Genomic DNA, 17,194 nt, shown 5'->3' with positions numbered 1-17,194 from the left:
CTCATCAAATTTATCCAGCTGTAGTCAGTCGCCTGTCCTCTGTATTAATCATAAAGGGGAGGAAAGATATTCCTGAGTCAGAGAACTTCAGGGGAAACTAAAGGAAAAATGACTTGGCAATTATTACACTTGAGAATAATAATATTGTGTAGTGTGCATGTGTGTACACATAATGTATATGTATGTTTTTCAAGTCACCCTTGGATAGGATGGAGAACTCAAAACCATATGTCACCTGTGCCAAGGTTACAGTAAAGCTTTGGGGCAGCAGTATGAGAAATTTGGTTTTGGGATGAATGTTTTTAGTTTTATTGATTTTGTTTTCGTTGGTGTACGTGAATTACCTCAGAAATACATTTTTAGTAATAGGCAGTCCATTTGTAGGCATCTACTTTCAACATAGCATTAACCTTTATTGTCTTTATTTTTCTCTGCAAGAGGAATATAATATATGTTGGATCCCACTCTTGCTCTTTATTTGAATTTACTATATGAGGGACTTTGTCTTCGCCTGTGGCGCCGGTAGGCTTGTGTGGAGGGGCCTGATGGCATGGGCCAGCCTGTTGTGGCACAGACAAGTGTTTCTAGTGGTGCCATCTTGCATTCGCTCATGCTGCCCCCCGGAGCTCATCTTTAATCCTAAAATCTAGAGTCAGGGTTGATAGGTGGTCTTCTGGACAGCATGTGGGTAGTCTTAAGCCACTCAGCGGCAGCTGAAAAATCCTGGCTTGGTGGCACTGGGCGGGGCGTGAACCCGTGTTGTCCTGAACGTGGCGCCGTCACGCAATCCACTCAGTCACCGCCTCCCCGGTTTGTCATAATAGTCATTGTGTAAGGGCATTAGGGTTACCTCTAGAATCTGACTGGAATATGGGAAAGCTTGATTGGGAGTGAACTTGCTGGGAAAAATAATTCCGTGATTTAACCCGAGAATGGCGACAGACCTCAATATTATTGAGCCTTGCCCGAGAAGCGACAAACCTCAATTGAGTGCGATTTTTGAACGCGTACAGAAACCACGCCAGTAGGTCTAGATGGCTGAAAATTGGACTGGATCATGTAATATATGTCAACACTCAGTAGGCCTACCCACTATCTCCACGTCAATCGTCTTGCCTCGTCTCGTAGCATGTCTTATTTATAAATTATTGATAAATAAAAAAATTAAAATATAGATGAGGTGTATTTTAGTAGTTACAAATATGTGTACGTGTTACGTGTTATTTACACTCACGTTCCTCGTCTTGCCTCGTCGCGCTTAGTCCCCCCTCGCACGTCCCTGGGGTTGCCAGCGCTCGGCTAAATCCCATTTATTGACCGCTGCCACAGCCATACAAGTAGGTTTAGAACATTTTGGTTTTCACTGTCCTATGCACTCCAATATTCCAAAGGCGCTGAGGTACTGTTTTTCCAATTCTGAGAGACTTGATTTTTTGGTCAACCAGTCGCCTGACAATGGCTCTTTCCAACCCTGGGATCACTTTTCTTGGGTTAAGAGGTGAAATAACTGAGTGGCTGCTATTAGGATTGGTTTTCCATCTCTATAATGATCCATTATTTTACTAGCTGTTACTCTGGGAGCTTCTGTGAGTGATGATACTGCAGAAAATACAGTAAACATGCAGATGCTCATGATGACAACCTTAATTCTAAGTTGCCTGTCTAGTCTGAGTTTGTTTGATTATTGATTGTATATTCATGGCAGCACATAATTGCAGTAACCAGCCACTGAAGGTGAATTGTTCATGTGTTATGAAAATCTTAATAATTAGTCATCAAGATCTGATGTCCCTGCTCTGAAATGTCCAGATGTATATTGTACTCTTCATCTTTTTGAAACCTTAAAAGCAGTTTTATTGAGTAGTTGTAAGATATTGTTCTGTATGGTTACTTATGGTTCTTAATCTGATTAATGATTAATTTATGTGGGCAGTGGGGATACACCTTCCGGACTTGGGGTAAATGGATGAACACCACTCCTTGGTTTTGGCCATCCTATGGAATGGCATGTATTTCCCCAGCCTTTTTCTTCCTGATTTACCTTCTCTGGTGGGTGCGTCAGCCTGACACTGATGAAGAGGTCAGCAAGAATTGTAGCTAGAAGTTTACTGAAACTCCTTGCACAAACTTATTTACACCTCTGCACAACCATCAGCTGTTTGTTGCATTCTTAAAACTATAGGGTATTAGCTTTACAAGTATTTAAAGAGGCTTTCAGTATAAAATTTTACTTAATTTATTGAATATTTTCAGCATAGCAGTCCAAACTTATAGTCGCTTGGTCAGCTTTTCCTGATGAGGTTTGAATCTTTTCGGGGCTCTTGTAGCAGTTCAGATGCTTAATATCTTTTGATCACAGAACCATTTGAGGCCCCTTGTGCCAGAGGGGCATAACCCAAAAATCGGCGGTTTTGAGTTATTGCCAGCTCTGGCCACCAGAAGCATTCACAAACCACGTGGTGGTAGATTTCAGGCAAAAATCAGCTCTGTGTTCGTGGTATGAAGGCTTGAAACCACTTGTTTTCATCTGATCAAAACATCATGTTAAGTTTGTGGTGTGGAAGAGGGGCGAACTCGAGAGCCAATGGGAGAGCTGACTCGGAATACACACCCCGCTACAGCCAATAAGCACGCTCGCCTTCCCGCCAGCTGACTCAGTCATCCTTTTAACTCCTATGCGCTGGTGTCACTTCGGGTTCTTAGAGGGGAAACTCAAAGGAAAACAAGTCTACACAACTCCGCATTACATGGAGCTAATGACCTCGTGCCATGATAACAACCCCTTCAAGGTTGTGGCGATGAGTAGGCAGGACTTCTTTGATGTATTGCAGAACCATGTCACCAAAGCGGGCTTTACTGGAGCAGGTTTCAAGAATGGCAGGGTCTTCATTGTCAACAAGGAGTACATGACAGGGATAATGGTCAAGCCTGGTTATAGTGATATGCATGCACCCGCCCCCAACAAGTTCCAAAAAGGCCGAGGACAGACCTATGACCCTCACTTCAACCTCTCGACAGTTCACCTCCCATAAAAGTACCCTCATGGTGTTAAACTGAAGGCAGATAAGGTCAGACCTTAAGTACCACTCCAAGTTCGTTGAGCCATCATATCAATCCTTCACGGATCTGTTTAGAGCTCAGGAGCAGATACCTACTCAGGTGGGGAGCAATGATCAGGGGGATGACCCTGATCCCAATGAGCCCGACACTTACTACCCCCCCCCCCACACACACACACACACACCCCACCCCACCCCACCCCACCTTCAAGTCCATCAAGTTCATTGTCTTCTCTGGCAATGGTGAATACTCAAACTATATCACTATGAATTATTTTATCAAAATTATGTATTTCTACTGGTATTTTCAGGTCTCAAAACATAAATTATGCATATTTCCCAATTTCATAAATTTCTTAAAAATTCAAAATATATACCTAACAGGCTGAAATTTACACACAGTGCATATATTATTGTATATTTTGATCTTGTATATCTAACTTAGAGATATTGCAATATTTTAGGGTTGGCTACAGAATAGGGTAAGAAAAATACAAATTTTACTTAAATTTTATTCAAATAAAATTTACTCAAATTATACATAAAATGGCAGATCTGGACTTGATGATTATTTTGATACAAGATAATAATGCATTTTTTACTATTACAAATAAAATTTTCATTACGTAACTTCAACGTGCAATTACTCAAAACGCGATTTTATGGGTTACGCCCCTCTGGCACACGGGGCCTCATTTCCATCAAGCATAAAGTAGATCTTAACCCTCTCGCGCACAATAACGCATTTCGCGTCATCAAAGGGTAAAAGGTCCTGGCGCACGATGACGCGAAACGCGTCATAAAAGTTAAAAAAAATATATTAAAAATTAAGTTTTCGGTGAAAGTGCGTCAAATTTAGGAGCGTCATTTGTTGGGATAAGTTTCTTAATGGTAACATATGGCAGCCTTTCTAAGGAGCGTAGATGAGGAGCTTTGAGTGATTTTTATTTGTTAGCCTACTCTAACAGGAAACTAATAGGCCTATGAGGATGCCATAAGAATCCTCACTAAATTCTGCTTCGAAACAGATATTCAGCTAAAAAAGTTGGCCCAAAAAATTTTGAGCTAGCAAGTGGGGAAGAGTTGGTACTTTGGATTTATTGTCTTCAGTACTCTGTACGGAGACTTGAAACAACTTTGTATTGTTTACATATATATTTTCCTCTATTTTTATTTGTGCATGTTCTAGTTCAAGTCTTTATGAAGCCATTGATACCAAATTTATTGGGGTACGATATATCTGTGAGGGTAAAATATGTCCGGGAATGTAGAGTATTGCGGCAGCAAAAAAAGGCCGGTCGGGCCTGATGGTGAGTGGAACAGAAACTTATTGGAAACTTATGGTGCGCGAGAGGATTAATATTTCTCATCCGAAATAGGTTTTTAAGATAAAAAAATTAGTTTTCTAACACAATTTATTAATCAAATCTTTCAAAAAATGAAAAGTGTACATTGAATAGTAGACATTGATAAAGGTAAGTACATGTAAATTGGATACTAGGTCATCATTGTTTAAAATTCAGGGCACGAACTTCCGTTTCTTTGAACTCCTAGAATGCTCAGCGGTAGGGATGTCTCTCTTCAGAGTCCAGCAGTAATCAGCCATCATGACTGCATCCCAGCATCCTTGATACCTGGTCTCCATCTCTTTCATGTCCTGATGGAATCTCTCCCCCTGCTCGTTGCTCATTGATCCCAGATTCTCAGGAAACCGATCCATATGTGAGAATAAGTAATGCATTTTGATGCTCATGTTGCATCTGAGGTTTCTGAAAGCAGTCAGCATATTGGTGACAAGTTCTGCGTAGTTCCTGGCCTTCTTGTTGCCAATAAAGTTCTTCACGACAAGAACAAAAGCCTTCCACGCTTCCAGTTCCACTTTGTTCACTGAGTTTTCAAACTCTGGATCTCTGATGAGCTGGCGGAGTTGAGGACCGTCAAAGATGCCAGCTTTCAACTTCTCCATGGTCAATCCTGGAAAAGTGTGGCAGAAGTAAGTGAAGCAGCCACCATCCTTGTCCAGAGCTTTGGTGAACTGTTTGACCAAGCCGAGCTTGATGTACAGCGGTGGGAAGAGTATCCTGTCTCTGTCCACCAGAGGGTTGTTTATGATGTTCCTTGCTCTGCAAGGCACCAATTCCTCCCGTATAGGCCAGTCCTTCTTTGTGTAATGCTTTTTCCCTACTATCCCACATGCACAGAAAGCACTGGTACTTGGTGAACCTGGACTGTTGTCCCAACAAAATACGAAAGATATCAGTCAGTCTAAAATTGGCGCATGTAAACTCTTCAGAATTTGTTTATTTAAAGAAATAAGAAAGAATTTTGCCTCATATAAATAGAAAATACAAAAGCCGAGTAAAAAAAAAATCATGTGGTGATAGATAATAAAAAAAGACTTAATTGAGCAAAACCAATGTGATTTTTGGATTCAGCACATCAAAATTGTCTTAAATCAGAAGAAAAAAAAATTAGACGATAAATTTGTTGTTGGCCAGTGTTATCAATTAATGGACTTTAACTGCTTATTGAGACTTGTGTAGTATCACACCACCATTTCATGTAGTCTTTTACTAGAAAATTACTTACATAATGAAAAACATCTTCCAAGGAGTATGTATCACCTGCCATATTGGCCAGCTTTTATTGGATGTTATCAGAAAAAGGTCAAACCACCTAATGTGGGAAATGGGAAGTTAGGCATATATAGCCTAGCCTCTACCACCTCCCAGGCTAGTCTCCTCCAGTTATTCAAAGCATTCACCTCTAAACTACTATGAGTTCTTTTGGGAGGACTCTTACCTTCCCTCGAAGCACTGACTGGTTTTCCTATATGGTTGCCCAGAATCATTGAGTCAAAAATGACTATCATTTATTTTTCATCATTATTGCCTGGCTTTGCAAAACAAGGAGAGGGATTATTTTTGGCAGTTTGTCTGCCTGTTACCAAAACATCTCGGATGGATTTACATTTAGGTACCAAATACACATGAGAAATTCCTTGGGAAAATCTCAAAATAGGAAAGCGGTGATAAGAAACGACTAAAATATGTTGGGAACAGGCAGTCAGACACAGAGAAAGACAAAAACAGTATAAGTCCTTGTTACATAGAGGCAGGCAACATGAACTGTTGCTTTGTTATGACACCATTAAACTGTCCAGCATTCCCCCTAGACAACCCTGTGGAGGAAGATCCTGAAGCTCACCAATATTAAGGTAGCATGGGTCATCTACTTGCTGTACATTCTTGTGCCAAATGCAACTCTCTTTTACAGTCTTGAAAAATGGGCGAACAAGGTATATACTAGAAAATTAAATTTGCATTATTTAGAGTTAAGTAGGGTATCTCCTATTTAGTGTGTTCTGGTTTTAATAATGTAGATACGAGATTAGTTTTATTGTTCCGTTTTCCTGGTATCTTCAACATTTTCAGTTGTAAAAAAAAAATAATGTCTCGAAGTGTGTTCACAGGAGGTAGTCATGCTGTTTATTGAGTAGTCTTGCATTGGTAGTAGTACCCTGCTTCTTTACATTTTATACATATTTATATTGTGTATAGGTTGGTGTGTTCCGGCGCATCATCAAATACTCAAATAAGAATCCCTGGCTCTACGGTATCTACGTGCTGCTTGTGGCCATCCCTGTAGTGTTGATCTTTACCTTCTGCTGTGCTGAAGTAAAGGTAACAAAGAGGGGGGGGGGTTCTCTAGTTTGACTCATGCTGGTGCCATTTTTGTTTCATGTCATTTGAAAGTATAATTAAGGTACCCTGAAAAATAATACTATCATTTATACTCAAGCTACTGGTGATAAATTATCCACTTAAAATGTAGGCATCTCCTTAACAAGGCCTACTTATATCAGGACTCCAAGGATGCTAAACGAAAGAAGACTGATGAACCAACTGAAGATGATCCCCATGCTGAAGAAGAAGAAGAAGGAGATGCAGCGGCAGGCAAGGCAGAGGAGGAACCCATGGTGGATGCTGCTGCTGCAAGTGAAGAGTCACCAGACAATGCAGAGAGTGATTCAGCTAAAGATGGCAAAGATGAGGAGGAGAAAGATGAAGAAGACACAGAAGCCAAGAGTGATAAAGAGGTATTGTGACACTTTATCAAGATCATTTCTTGTTTTAATGCTTTAAGGTTTTAATATTTTTAGTAATATTCCTAAAGTTTTATATTCTTGTAGGAAAAAAGACACTCTTGAGGACTATAGAAAAAAATATGGCCAATCGCATACTGTCCCTATAAAGGAAGTCATTAAAAAAAAAAAAAGTAAACGATCATTAACTACTGCATTGTAATTTCTACAATCACTATTCCCGGGATGAAGTAGAGCTGTGATGCATGGTAGTTTTGTAAAGATGCATTCATGTGCAAACTGTGTTTATATATGAATGTAGTATGGCCATGTGGCAGTCTATTGTCATTCCTCCTGACTGGAAAAGGTGTTGATTGTCCCTATCCAGAAAGAGAAAGACGACTGCACAAATTACCGTGGTATTACACTGCTTAGTGTGCCGGGCAAAGTGCTTGCTCATCTGCTGCTGATGTGAATATGACCCCATCTGCTTAAGTTTCAGAGACCTCAGCAATCTGGGTTCATGCCCAGTAAGTCAACATTTGACTAGATCCTAGCTCTTTGCATCCTTGTGGAACGCCAGTGTGAGTTTCGTCAAGGGCTACTTGCATCCTATGTTGATCTCAAGAAGGCATTTGACTCGGTGGTTTGCGAGGCACTCTGGGACATTTTGCAGATCCATGGGCTTCATGCAAGGATTACTGACCTGATGACATGCTTTTACTCTGGTGCTGTGCAGTGTGGCCCTCTGTGGAGGAGGCATTTCCAGCTTCTTTCATGTTTATTCAGGAATGAGGCAGGTGTGTGTTCTTGCTCCATCAATTTTCAACACTTGCATGGACTGGGTATTAGGCAAAGTTGCTGATCAAAATCATTGTGGAGCATTTGTTGGCAACATCAAGGTCACTGACCCTGTTTTGCTAATGATGCTGTACTACTCGCAGAATTGCAGGGGTTCCTGGTGATGGCTCTCGAAGTGCTGCATGAGAAGACGGAGCCACTGGAACTGAAAATCTCCTGGGCAAGGAGACCAAGGTCTAGTCATTTGGAGCCTTGCTGGATGACACATTTCAGTCTGTTTATGCATGTTGTCAGGACCTTTAGGTCACCAAAAGTTTCACTTACCTTGGTAGTGTAGTGCAAAACAGTGATGGGTCTTACCAGTTGCATTGTTGAGATTTATGCAGGCAGAAAAAGATTTGAATCTTGGTCACTTGTGCTCCTTGTCTTACTGTATGGTTGTGAGACATGGACACTGAATAGTGACTTGGTGAGGTGTGTCAGTGCCTCTGATACCAAGTGTCTTCACAGGGTTGTGGGATATCGTTGGAATGACCATGTCAGTCCAGCGACTACTTACTGAAACTGTATCAAGGGGCTGTAACCAGATTAGTCTACAAATAACAGCTTATGTCATATGGGTATGTGGTATACCTCCCAGATGTCTATCCTGCTCATGAGGTTGTTTCTGTACGAGACAACCTTAAGTGAAGGACCAAGGGGACACCCATGTTGCTCATGGATGGGGCAAGTTGATCTGTCTCTGAAGAGGGCTATAGTGGGAAGGGCAGCTGCATGGAGGCTTGCCAGGGTTGACCAGGCAATGTTAATGTTTGAATCCACCAATGTTGTCCATGGCAACAAAAAACAGAACCCAACTTACCCTTACCCATCACCAGTGATGAAGGTGAGGGATGGTCCCGTAGTCAGTTCACCCAAGTCTGAATTGTGCATTATCGGGCTCTGTCAACCTGCTGTCACGCAGCGGTGCCTGATTACATGGATAATATATGATAGTTTACACATAGGGAACAGTCGTTGGTATCAATAATAGCAGGCAACAATAACAAAGTGTTAATTATAGTCAGTTTTGACTTATTAATTATTAGTACTGTCACAAAGAGCTGTTTTGTTAATATAAAGCCTGCTATTTTCATTGGTGGCTGACAGTGGCAAGGCTGCTTCATAATTATAATCTGCAATTTTGTAAATTAACATAACAGCTGTTTGTGACAGTATTAATAATTTTCTCCTCAAAATTGATTATAAATGATGGTAGTTATTACTGTTGCCTGCATATTATTGATTCTGATGACAGTTTCCTATGCATAAGTAAAGGTGAGTGCATACGCTATAGCTGCGCGTGGCTGTGGTGCTCATCTCCGTTCTGTTGGCCCTTTGAGCCTATGGTAGGTAAGAATCAAATACCCTGGGGCATGGGCTAATGTACAATCCGGGATTGCCACAGTTTACCCCAGGTACCCACTTAATGACCAGCCCGAAAGGGAGGACGAACAGCTGGGTGAGCTGCAGTGGTGGGCACCGCTAACTGAAAAGTTGGCTTCACTAACTGGTAATCCACTAACTAAAAAAGCTAGCTTTGCTTACACTAAACTGCAAAACTGATAAAGAAATTAGTAGAAGCTAATGCTAACTGCTAATTTTTTACATGGATTTGGCTTCAGTTCAGTATTTTGGCTCTAAAACATTTAAAAACAGACCTAGTGATCTGAAATTTTTTTTATTTTTATTTTTTTTATTTTTTTACAACAAAGGAGGCAGCTCAAGGGCACAAAAAAAAAGAAACCAATAATAAAGAAAAAGCCCGCTTCTCGCTGCTCCCAAAAAAGAATTAAAAGAGGTGGCCGAAAGAAAGATCAATTTCAAGAGGAGAGGTGTCCTGATACCCTCCTCTTGAAAGAGCTCAAGTCGTAGGCAGGAGGAAAAACAGATGAAGGAAGATTGTTCCAGAGGTTACTAGTGTGAGGGATGAAAGAGTGAAGATGCTGGTTAACTCTTGCATAAGGGGTTTGGACAGTGTAGGGATGAGCATGAGTAGAAAGTCGTGTGCAGTGGGGCTGCGGGAGGGGGGGAGGCATGCAATTAGCAAGTTCAGAAGAGCAGTCAGTGTGGAAATATCAATAGAAGATAGAGAGGCAACATTGCAGCAGAATTTAAGAGGTAGAAGGCTATCAGTAGGAGGAGGAGAGCTGATGAGACGAAGAGCCTAAGGCTGCGTTTACACCAAGCGAGTCGCGTCGAGTCGCGTCGCGTCATGACGATTCATGACGCATCATGAATCGCCACCCCAGTTTTAACACTGATTTGTATGGGTTTTTGAAAGAAACCGTTTACACCGAATGCGTCGAGTCACGTCACGTCGCGTCGCGTCACATATAGGACTGGACCTATTTTGACGTCAGTCACAGCGAGTCTGCCGTGGTGTCTTGAAGTATGCTGGTGGAACACCTTATCAACTTGCACGCCTGTAGTTAGTGTTGATTTTCCTAATGGAAGGTCCAGTCAACTCCACCAGCTTCTTGAAATTTTCATTTGTCATCCAAAAAAAGTTGTAGAATTTTTCTGGATAGTTTACCAGGTCTGGGAATAAATGACTGAAGCTTCCAAAATCTGGCCTCTTGGTGTTCAGATGATGCATCCAGATTCGAGCTCTATTTTTCCGTCTGCGACAACGAAGCCAGAGCAAAGCAGTTACTTCAGCAAGAGAATATGCATCCATTCTCCATGAGGTCAAATGGGTGACTGAGTACTGACTTGACTCAGGTTGACGCAGTCGGTGTAAACGGAGATGCGTCAAAATTAATCGCATCAAATGACTTGACGTGACTCGACTCGACGCGACTCGCTTGGTGTAAACGCAGCCTTAGACTCCACTCTGTCCAGAAGAGCCGTGTGAGTGAAGCCCCCCCCCCCCCACACGTGAGATGCATACTCCATACGAGGGTGGACAAGGCCCCTGTATATGGATAGCAACTGCGCGGGGGAGAACTGGCGGAGACGATACAGAATGCCCAACCTCGAGGAAGCTGATTTAGCAAGAGAGGAGATATGAAGTTTCCAGTTGAGATTTTGAGTTAAGGATAGACCAAGGATGTTTAATGTTGAAGATGGTGACAGCTGAGTGTTGTTGAAGAATAGGGGATAGGTGTTTGGAAGATTGTGTCGAGTTGATAGGTGGAGAAATTGAGTTTTTGAGGTATTGAAGGACACTAAGTTCATTCTACCCCAATCAGAAATGATAGCAAGGTCTGAGGTTAAGCGTTCTGCAGCCTCCAGTCTGGAGTCATGTACTTCCTGTTGTGATGGTCTTCTATTGAAAGTAGTTGAATAATGCAGAGTGGAGTTGTCGGCGTACGAGTGGACAGGACAGTTTGTTATGGAAAGAAGATCATTGATGAATAACAGGAAGAGAGTGGGTGATAGGACAGAGCCCTGTTGAACGCCACTGTTGATAGGTTTAGGGGAAGAGCAGTGACCGTCTACCACCGCAGAGATAGAACGGCCGGAAAGGAAACTGGAGATAAAGGAACACAGAGAGGGATAGAATCCGAAAGAGGGCAGTTTAGAAAGCAAAGACTGGTGCCAGACTCTATCGAAGTCTTTTGATATGTCTAGCGCAACAGAGAAAGTTTCACCGAAACAGCTAAGAGAAGGTGACCAAGAGTCAGTTAAAAGAGCAAGAAGATCGGCAGTAGAACGCCCTTTGCGGAATCCATACTGGTGATCAAATAGAAGGTTAGAAGTGGAAAGGTGCTTTTGAATCTTCCGGTTAAGGATTGATTCAAAAGCTTTAGATAGACAGGAAAGTAAAGCTATAGGGCGGTAGTTTGAGGGATTGGAACGGTCACCCTTCTTAGGCACAGGCTGTACAAAGGCATACTTCCAGCAGGAAGGAAAGATAGATGTTGATAGGCATAGACGAAAGAGTTTGACCAGGCAGGGTGTCAGCACAGAAGCACAGTTTTCACAGCCTTCTGAGAGTTGAGGCCAGAGAGGGCATAGAAAACATCATTTGGAAGAATCTTAATCACAGGCATAAAGGAGTCAGAGGGGGGATGAGTAGGAGGAATATGCCCAGAATTGTCCAGGGTGGAGTTCTTACAGAAAGTTTGAGTGAAGAGTTCAGCCTTAGAGACAGATGAGACGGCAGTGCTGCCGTCAGGGTTAAGGAGAGGAGGGAAAGAGGAAGAAGTGAAATTGGAGGAGATATTTTTGGCTAGATGCCAGAAGTCACGGGAAGAATTAGAAGAAGCAAGGTGTTGACATTTTCTATTGATAAAAGAAGTTTTGGTAAGTCGGAGAATAGATTTGGCACGATTCCGGGCTGAAATGTAAAGGTGGAAGTTTGAAGGCTCTGGAACCTTTTGTGAGCTGCCTCTCTATCTTTAATAGCACGAGAACAAGTGTGATTAAACCAAGGCTTTTTAGCATGAGGAGTAGAGAAAGTACGTGGAATGTATGCCTCCATTCCAGAGACAATCACCTCTGTGATGCGCTGAGCACACACAGAGGGGTCTCTCTCCTGGAAGCAGTAATCATTCCACGGGAAATCGGAAAAGTACATCCTCAGGTCGTCCCATCAAGCTGAAGCAAAATGTCAGAAGCATCGCCTCTTCGGCGGGTCCAGAAGATGTACAGGAGTGATAGGACAGGATACAGAAATAAGGTTATGATCGGAGGAGCCCAACGGAGAGAACAGTTTGACAGAGTAAGCAGAAGGATTAGAGGTAAGGAAGAGGTGTAGAATGTTGGTCGGTAATACGAGTAGGGTGCTGAACCAACTGCTCTAGGTCGTTGAGGAGAGCAAAGTTGTAGGCCTGTTCTGTTCTGGTGAGTGAAGGAGGATGAAAGCCAAAGCTGGTGGTGAACATTGAAATCTCCCAAGATGGAGATTTCAGCAAAGGTAGAGTGAGTCAAGATGTGCTCCACTTTAGAGTTCAAATAGTCAAAGAATTTTACATAGTTAGTAGAGTTAGGTGAGAGATAAACAGCACATATGTATTTAGTAATAGAATGACAATGAAGTCTTAGCCATATGGTGGAAAATTCAGGAGAGTCAAGGTCGTGGGCATGAGAGCAAGTGATGTCGTTGCGCACATAGGCGCAACATCCAGCTTTGGATTGAAATTTAGGATAGAGATAGTAGGAGGGAACAGAGTAGAGGTTGCTGTCATTAGCCTCTGAAACCTGTGTTTAGGTGAGGAAGAGAAGGTGGGGTTTAGAGGATGTAGCTTAGATATAGAGCTTTCCAGAAAGGTACAACATGCCAAAATCAGAAGAAAAGAGAAGGAAGCCTCCAATTTATCTTATGTTTTACCTTAGATTTCCTGCAAATTTACACATTTTTTACTTTTTTCCGTAACTCTTTTATTATTATTATTTTAAGTTTATTTCTGGTCAGGTGGAAAATATTAAATTCTTGTTATTAAATCCCGAGTTCAGAGAGTTGGAAATGGAAGATGCATTACCCTAAAATACTAAGTGGAACCCCTGGAATTTTGGTGCCGTGTGGCTCAACTGGTGCTGTGCCTGCCCACAGCGGACAAGAACAAGCCTGTATGAATTTTTTAGTGGACTTAAAGTTAACAGAGGAGGAACTACATTTAGCGGAAGCTAATTGGTCCGCTAACTGTTTTCAAAGTTAGTGAAAATGCTATTGAGCTAACAAAAAAGTTAGCTTCGCTAATTAGCAGTTAATGGAACTATGCCCACCACTGGTGAGCTGCAAGCCGACTGCCCAGGCCAGTATTAGAACATGGGACTGTAGAGTAGTGGTCAGGCATGCTGACCGCTAGACCAGTGTCTATCATATATTATCCTCAAAATCAGACATGCCGTGGGACAACAGGTTGTCAGGGCATGATTGTGCACATCTCAGAGATGGTGAACCGATTATATATAGTAGCCTCCCTCCCAATACCAATGCAGTTACTCATCGACTCCAACAATTCAGTAAATAACTATCTTTTGTTTTATTAATCTTTCTTAAATGTATGGATAGAACACATTTATTTCACTGTTTAATTTTAGAAGTATTTGGGGTCTTTTTTAACAGATTGTTTTTTTGTGACCAGAGATATACTGCATGAACTGTTTATATTATTGAGTCTGTGGCAAAGTTGATTTTCATTAATGTTGTTTCACTAAGTTGCAGTTTCCAAGAATCTATTGACAACATTACATGAGCACTAGCTGTTTCTTTCTATTAAACTTGGATAAAAAAAACTTGAGCAATACTATAAGCAATTGGTCAGCTGGCACAGTAAGAAATTTAGTTTGTTTTTCCCCTCATTTTTATAACAAAATGTGCAAGTACCTGCTGTATATAGAGATAAACTACTACACCTTGCAGAACAGCTACATAATACTCAACATCAAGGAAACTGTTGACACCTTTTTTTTTTTTGCCACTTCAAGGGCGGGAACATGGGCTTTATAGAGCCTGTTAGGATCAAGCAAAGTTGTGAGGGACCCATTGAGGGACAATGGGCCTTTGTAGGGTGATGGTCAATGAAAAGGAGGATCCCGACAGACCGACTATTGGCCGACGTCAGCTGAGCCGACCAAGTCGGTCTGTCGACGAGGACTGACGTGTCTCAAAAGTGGTGGTGATAATAATACTGATGCTGTTTTTTCCAGGAGAGTCAACAACGCACTTCTCCAAGGCTTCGCAAGTCCCGAAGAGAGTAAATGAATCAATGAAACTGGATTTGTTGTCAAGGACTTCAAGATTTTGAACTGGTTTGAGTGTGATGAGTAAGGAGTATTTGATTGGATTTTTATATGAGGCCTTATGATGCTAAATAGTGCAGTATGTAAGGAATTTTATGCAAATACCTCACCAAATGACTTTGGGGTAATGGAACTACCAGACATTTTGTTCAAGTTTTTGCGTCCTCAGATGCAGTGGTATTATTATAAGATATAAAAGGCTTACTTTATGATACCGAATAATGATCTTGTAACACAAGGATTATTATAACCTAGTCAGTAGAAAATTTTTGAAATGCCTTTTCTATGTACACTAATGCTAACCATGCCAAGCTCTCCACTTCAGAGCAAGTGTATACTGTGATAGTCAAACACTTCTTTCTTTCTCAAAACATTCCTCTGTCCTTCATTGGCAAAGTAATGGTTATTTGACTAATTAAGTCACATTCTCGTGTAAGAATTTTAAAGCAAGAGAAGATTTTGTTTCTAGTACCTGCTTTATTCAGAAGACGATTGTTATTGTCTGTCTTATATTTCACCGTGTGTTATGGTTGGCGTCTGGTAATCTTTGCATATCATCTTTGAAGTTGGTAAGTACTATATAATATGTTAGGTGACTAGATTTATCTGTAAATGCTGTACTTTTTTTTCTAAGTTTGAAGTTTTATGATCTTTTTAAAGAATCTGCAACCTGGTCTGTCCTGTATTATGCTAGTAGCTTTACATTCCTTTCACTTGGCAAGAAAAAGTAAAAATATATTCATTGATAAGGAAGTAGACATTCATTTATCGATCAAACATTCAGATACAAAGGAAAAAACTAATCACGTGGATGTGTACTTCAATGTTTTAGGGCTGCAGGCTTGTGCCTCGTCCCCAGTCCAAAGCCTGGGTACACCAGTGTTGAAATAATTGTGTTAATAAGATTTACTTAGTTTTGCATTGTTATTTTGCCTAATCAACATTAATTAAGAAATGTAGAGCATTGTCATTGTTACAAGATGTATATGTTTGTCATGCTGAGGATGGCTGATTAAGTAGTGGACATGCATTTATTGTGTGATTCTTGTTGGTAACGTGGCTGATTGTTCCCAGCTGTTGTAATGTAACACCTCAACCACCCTTCCCGTGATGCAGTATGTCTCCAATATTTATTCCTGCCTGTATGTTGTACAGAGGCTTTTACAATAAATATTTTCACTGAAGTAACTTATTATTTGTCCTTGCATATTGAGGGTGGAAGGGCTACCAAGCCCCTCATATTGCTTTTGGTGATGCAGATGTTTGGATTGGTGATGCAGATGTTTGGAAAACACTACATGTGGGCTTCTGGAACATCCTGCTGACAGCCTTGCCTAGTGAATGTGTAGTGCGGCGACTATGCCTGATGAACGAGCCTCCCATAACCCACTTAGCCAGTGGGGTACCTCTTTGGCCAACTCGGTAAGGAGTGGCTCTCCCATCACGCTGGTCGCGGGTTCAAGCCCAGGCAGCCGGCGAATACCCTCTCCTTGTCTTGATTAATTTCTCGTGTGTTTCGATACACCCAGAGGTCGTGTTGGAGAATAGGAAAATAGAAAAAGAGAAAATAACTATCGGGGCATGACAATGGTGGCATAGCGGTGGGCATCCTCTCCTGCAATTCTGTTGAGTTTCCCCGAAAGGGTAACAGGTAGGATGGCTCATGCTCTCTGAGGGTATAAGAAAATGGGAGAGTTGGAGGCATGTCTCAGAGGGACATTGTTAACACACACAAATTAATCTGAATAGGGGGAAAGTCGTGTAGTGCGGCGACTATGCCTGATGAACAAGCCTCCCATAACCCACTTAGCCAGTGAGGTACCTCTTTGGCCGACTCGGTAAGGAGTGGCTGTCCCGTCACACTGGTCGTGGGTTCAATCCCAGGCAGCCGGTAGCCTGTCCCTGTCTTGATTAATTTCTTGCGTGTTTCAATACACGCAGAGGTTGTGTTGGAGAATAGGAAAATAGAAAATGGGAAAATAAAAAACTCCCAGGGCATGACAAATGAGCTCAGAAGGCTTGAAGGTGGATATAGTGGGAGGCCTGGCAGTGGCAAGTTCAGTAGTGGGGGTGCACTTACTACTGATTAATCATGACCAATGGTATCAGTCTTTGAAAGTATTTTAGACTCAGTCACCTCTAATCAAGTGCCGCCATTTATGGTTGGGGTTAGTACGATTGGAAGGTGTATAATGCAACTGAGGCTGAAGAACACTGGGTTTTATGTCTCTGCAGGAATGTTTAATATTTGATTCCTACACTCCTACTGATGTGTGAAACAGAAGAGCAGATGTTCTTTAGCAAACTCAACTCCATATTAGATGACTGCCCCTCAAGGGACATGCTCATTATTCTGAGCAACTTTAATTCTACTACAGTAGACCTATATAACCCAAGATAGGTACAAAAGAAATTAATGATAAAAGGAATTTGCACTCAATGGAGGTGTTGATTGGGACTAGCTGGTGGGACTTTTTAGTGATGAAATCAAAGATACAAAAATATTCTGCTAAAATGC

The 17,194-nt window shown here is 41.6% G+C and overlaps 1 protein-coding gene across 1 annotated transcript in view; it reads left to right on the top strand.

The window, feature by feature from the left end:
- Nucleotides 1-14,734, top strand: part of LOC127009408 (calnexin-like) — a 40,216-nt gene extending 25,482 nt beyond the window's left edge. The window contains exons 9-11 of the mRNA XM_050882489.1: nucleotides 6,620-6,742; nucleotides 6,925-7,158; nucleotides 14,584-14,734. Coding sequence (XP_050738446.1) covers nucleotides 6,620-6,742; nucleotides 6,925-7,158; nucleotides 14,584-14,634 — 408 coding nt within the window. The 3' untranslated portion in view covers nucleotides 14,635-14,734. The remainder of the gene's footprint in view (nucleotides 1-6,619; nucleotides 6,743-6,924; nucleotides 7,159-14,583) is intronic.
- Nucleotides 14,735-17,194: the final 2,460 nt, after the last annotated feature.

This window comes from Eriocheir sinensis, chromosome 40 (genome assembly GCF_024679095.1).
Source record: "Eriocheir sinensis breed Jianghai 21 chromosome 40, ASM2467909v1, whole genome shotgun sequence".
Lineage (NCBI taxonomy): Eukaryota > Metazoa > Arthropoda > Malacostraca > Decapoda > Varunidae > Eriocheir > Eriocheir sinensis.
Note: the sequence above shows the minus strand (reverse complement) of the source record. Positions and strands in the feature narration are given on the sequence as shown.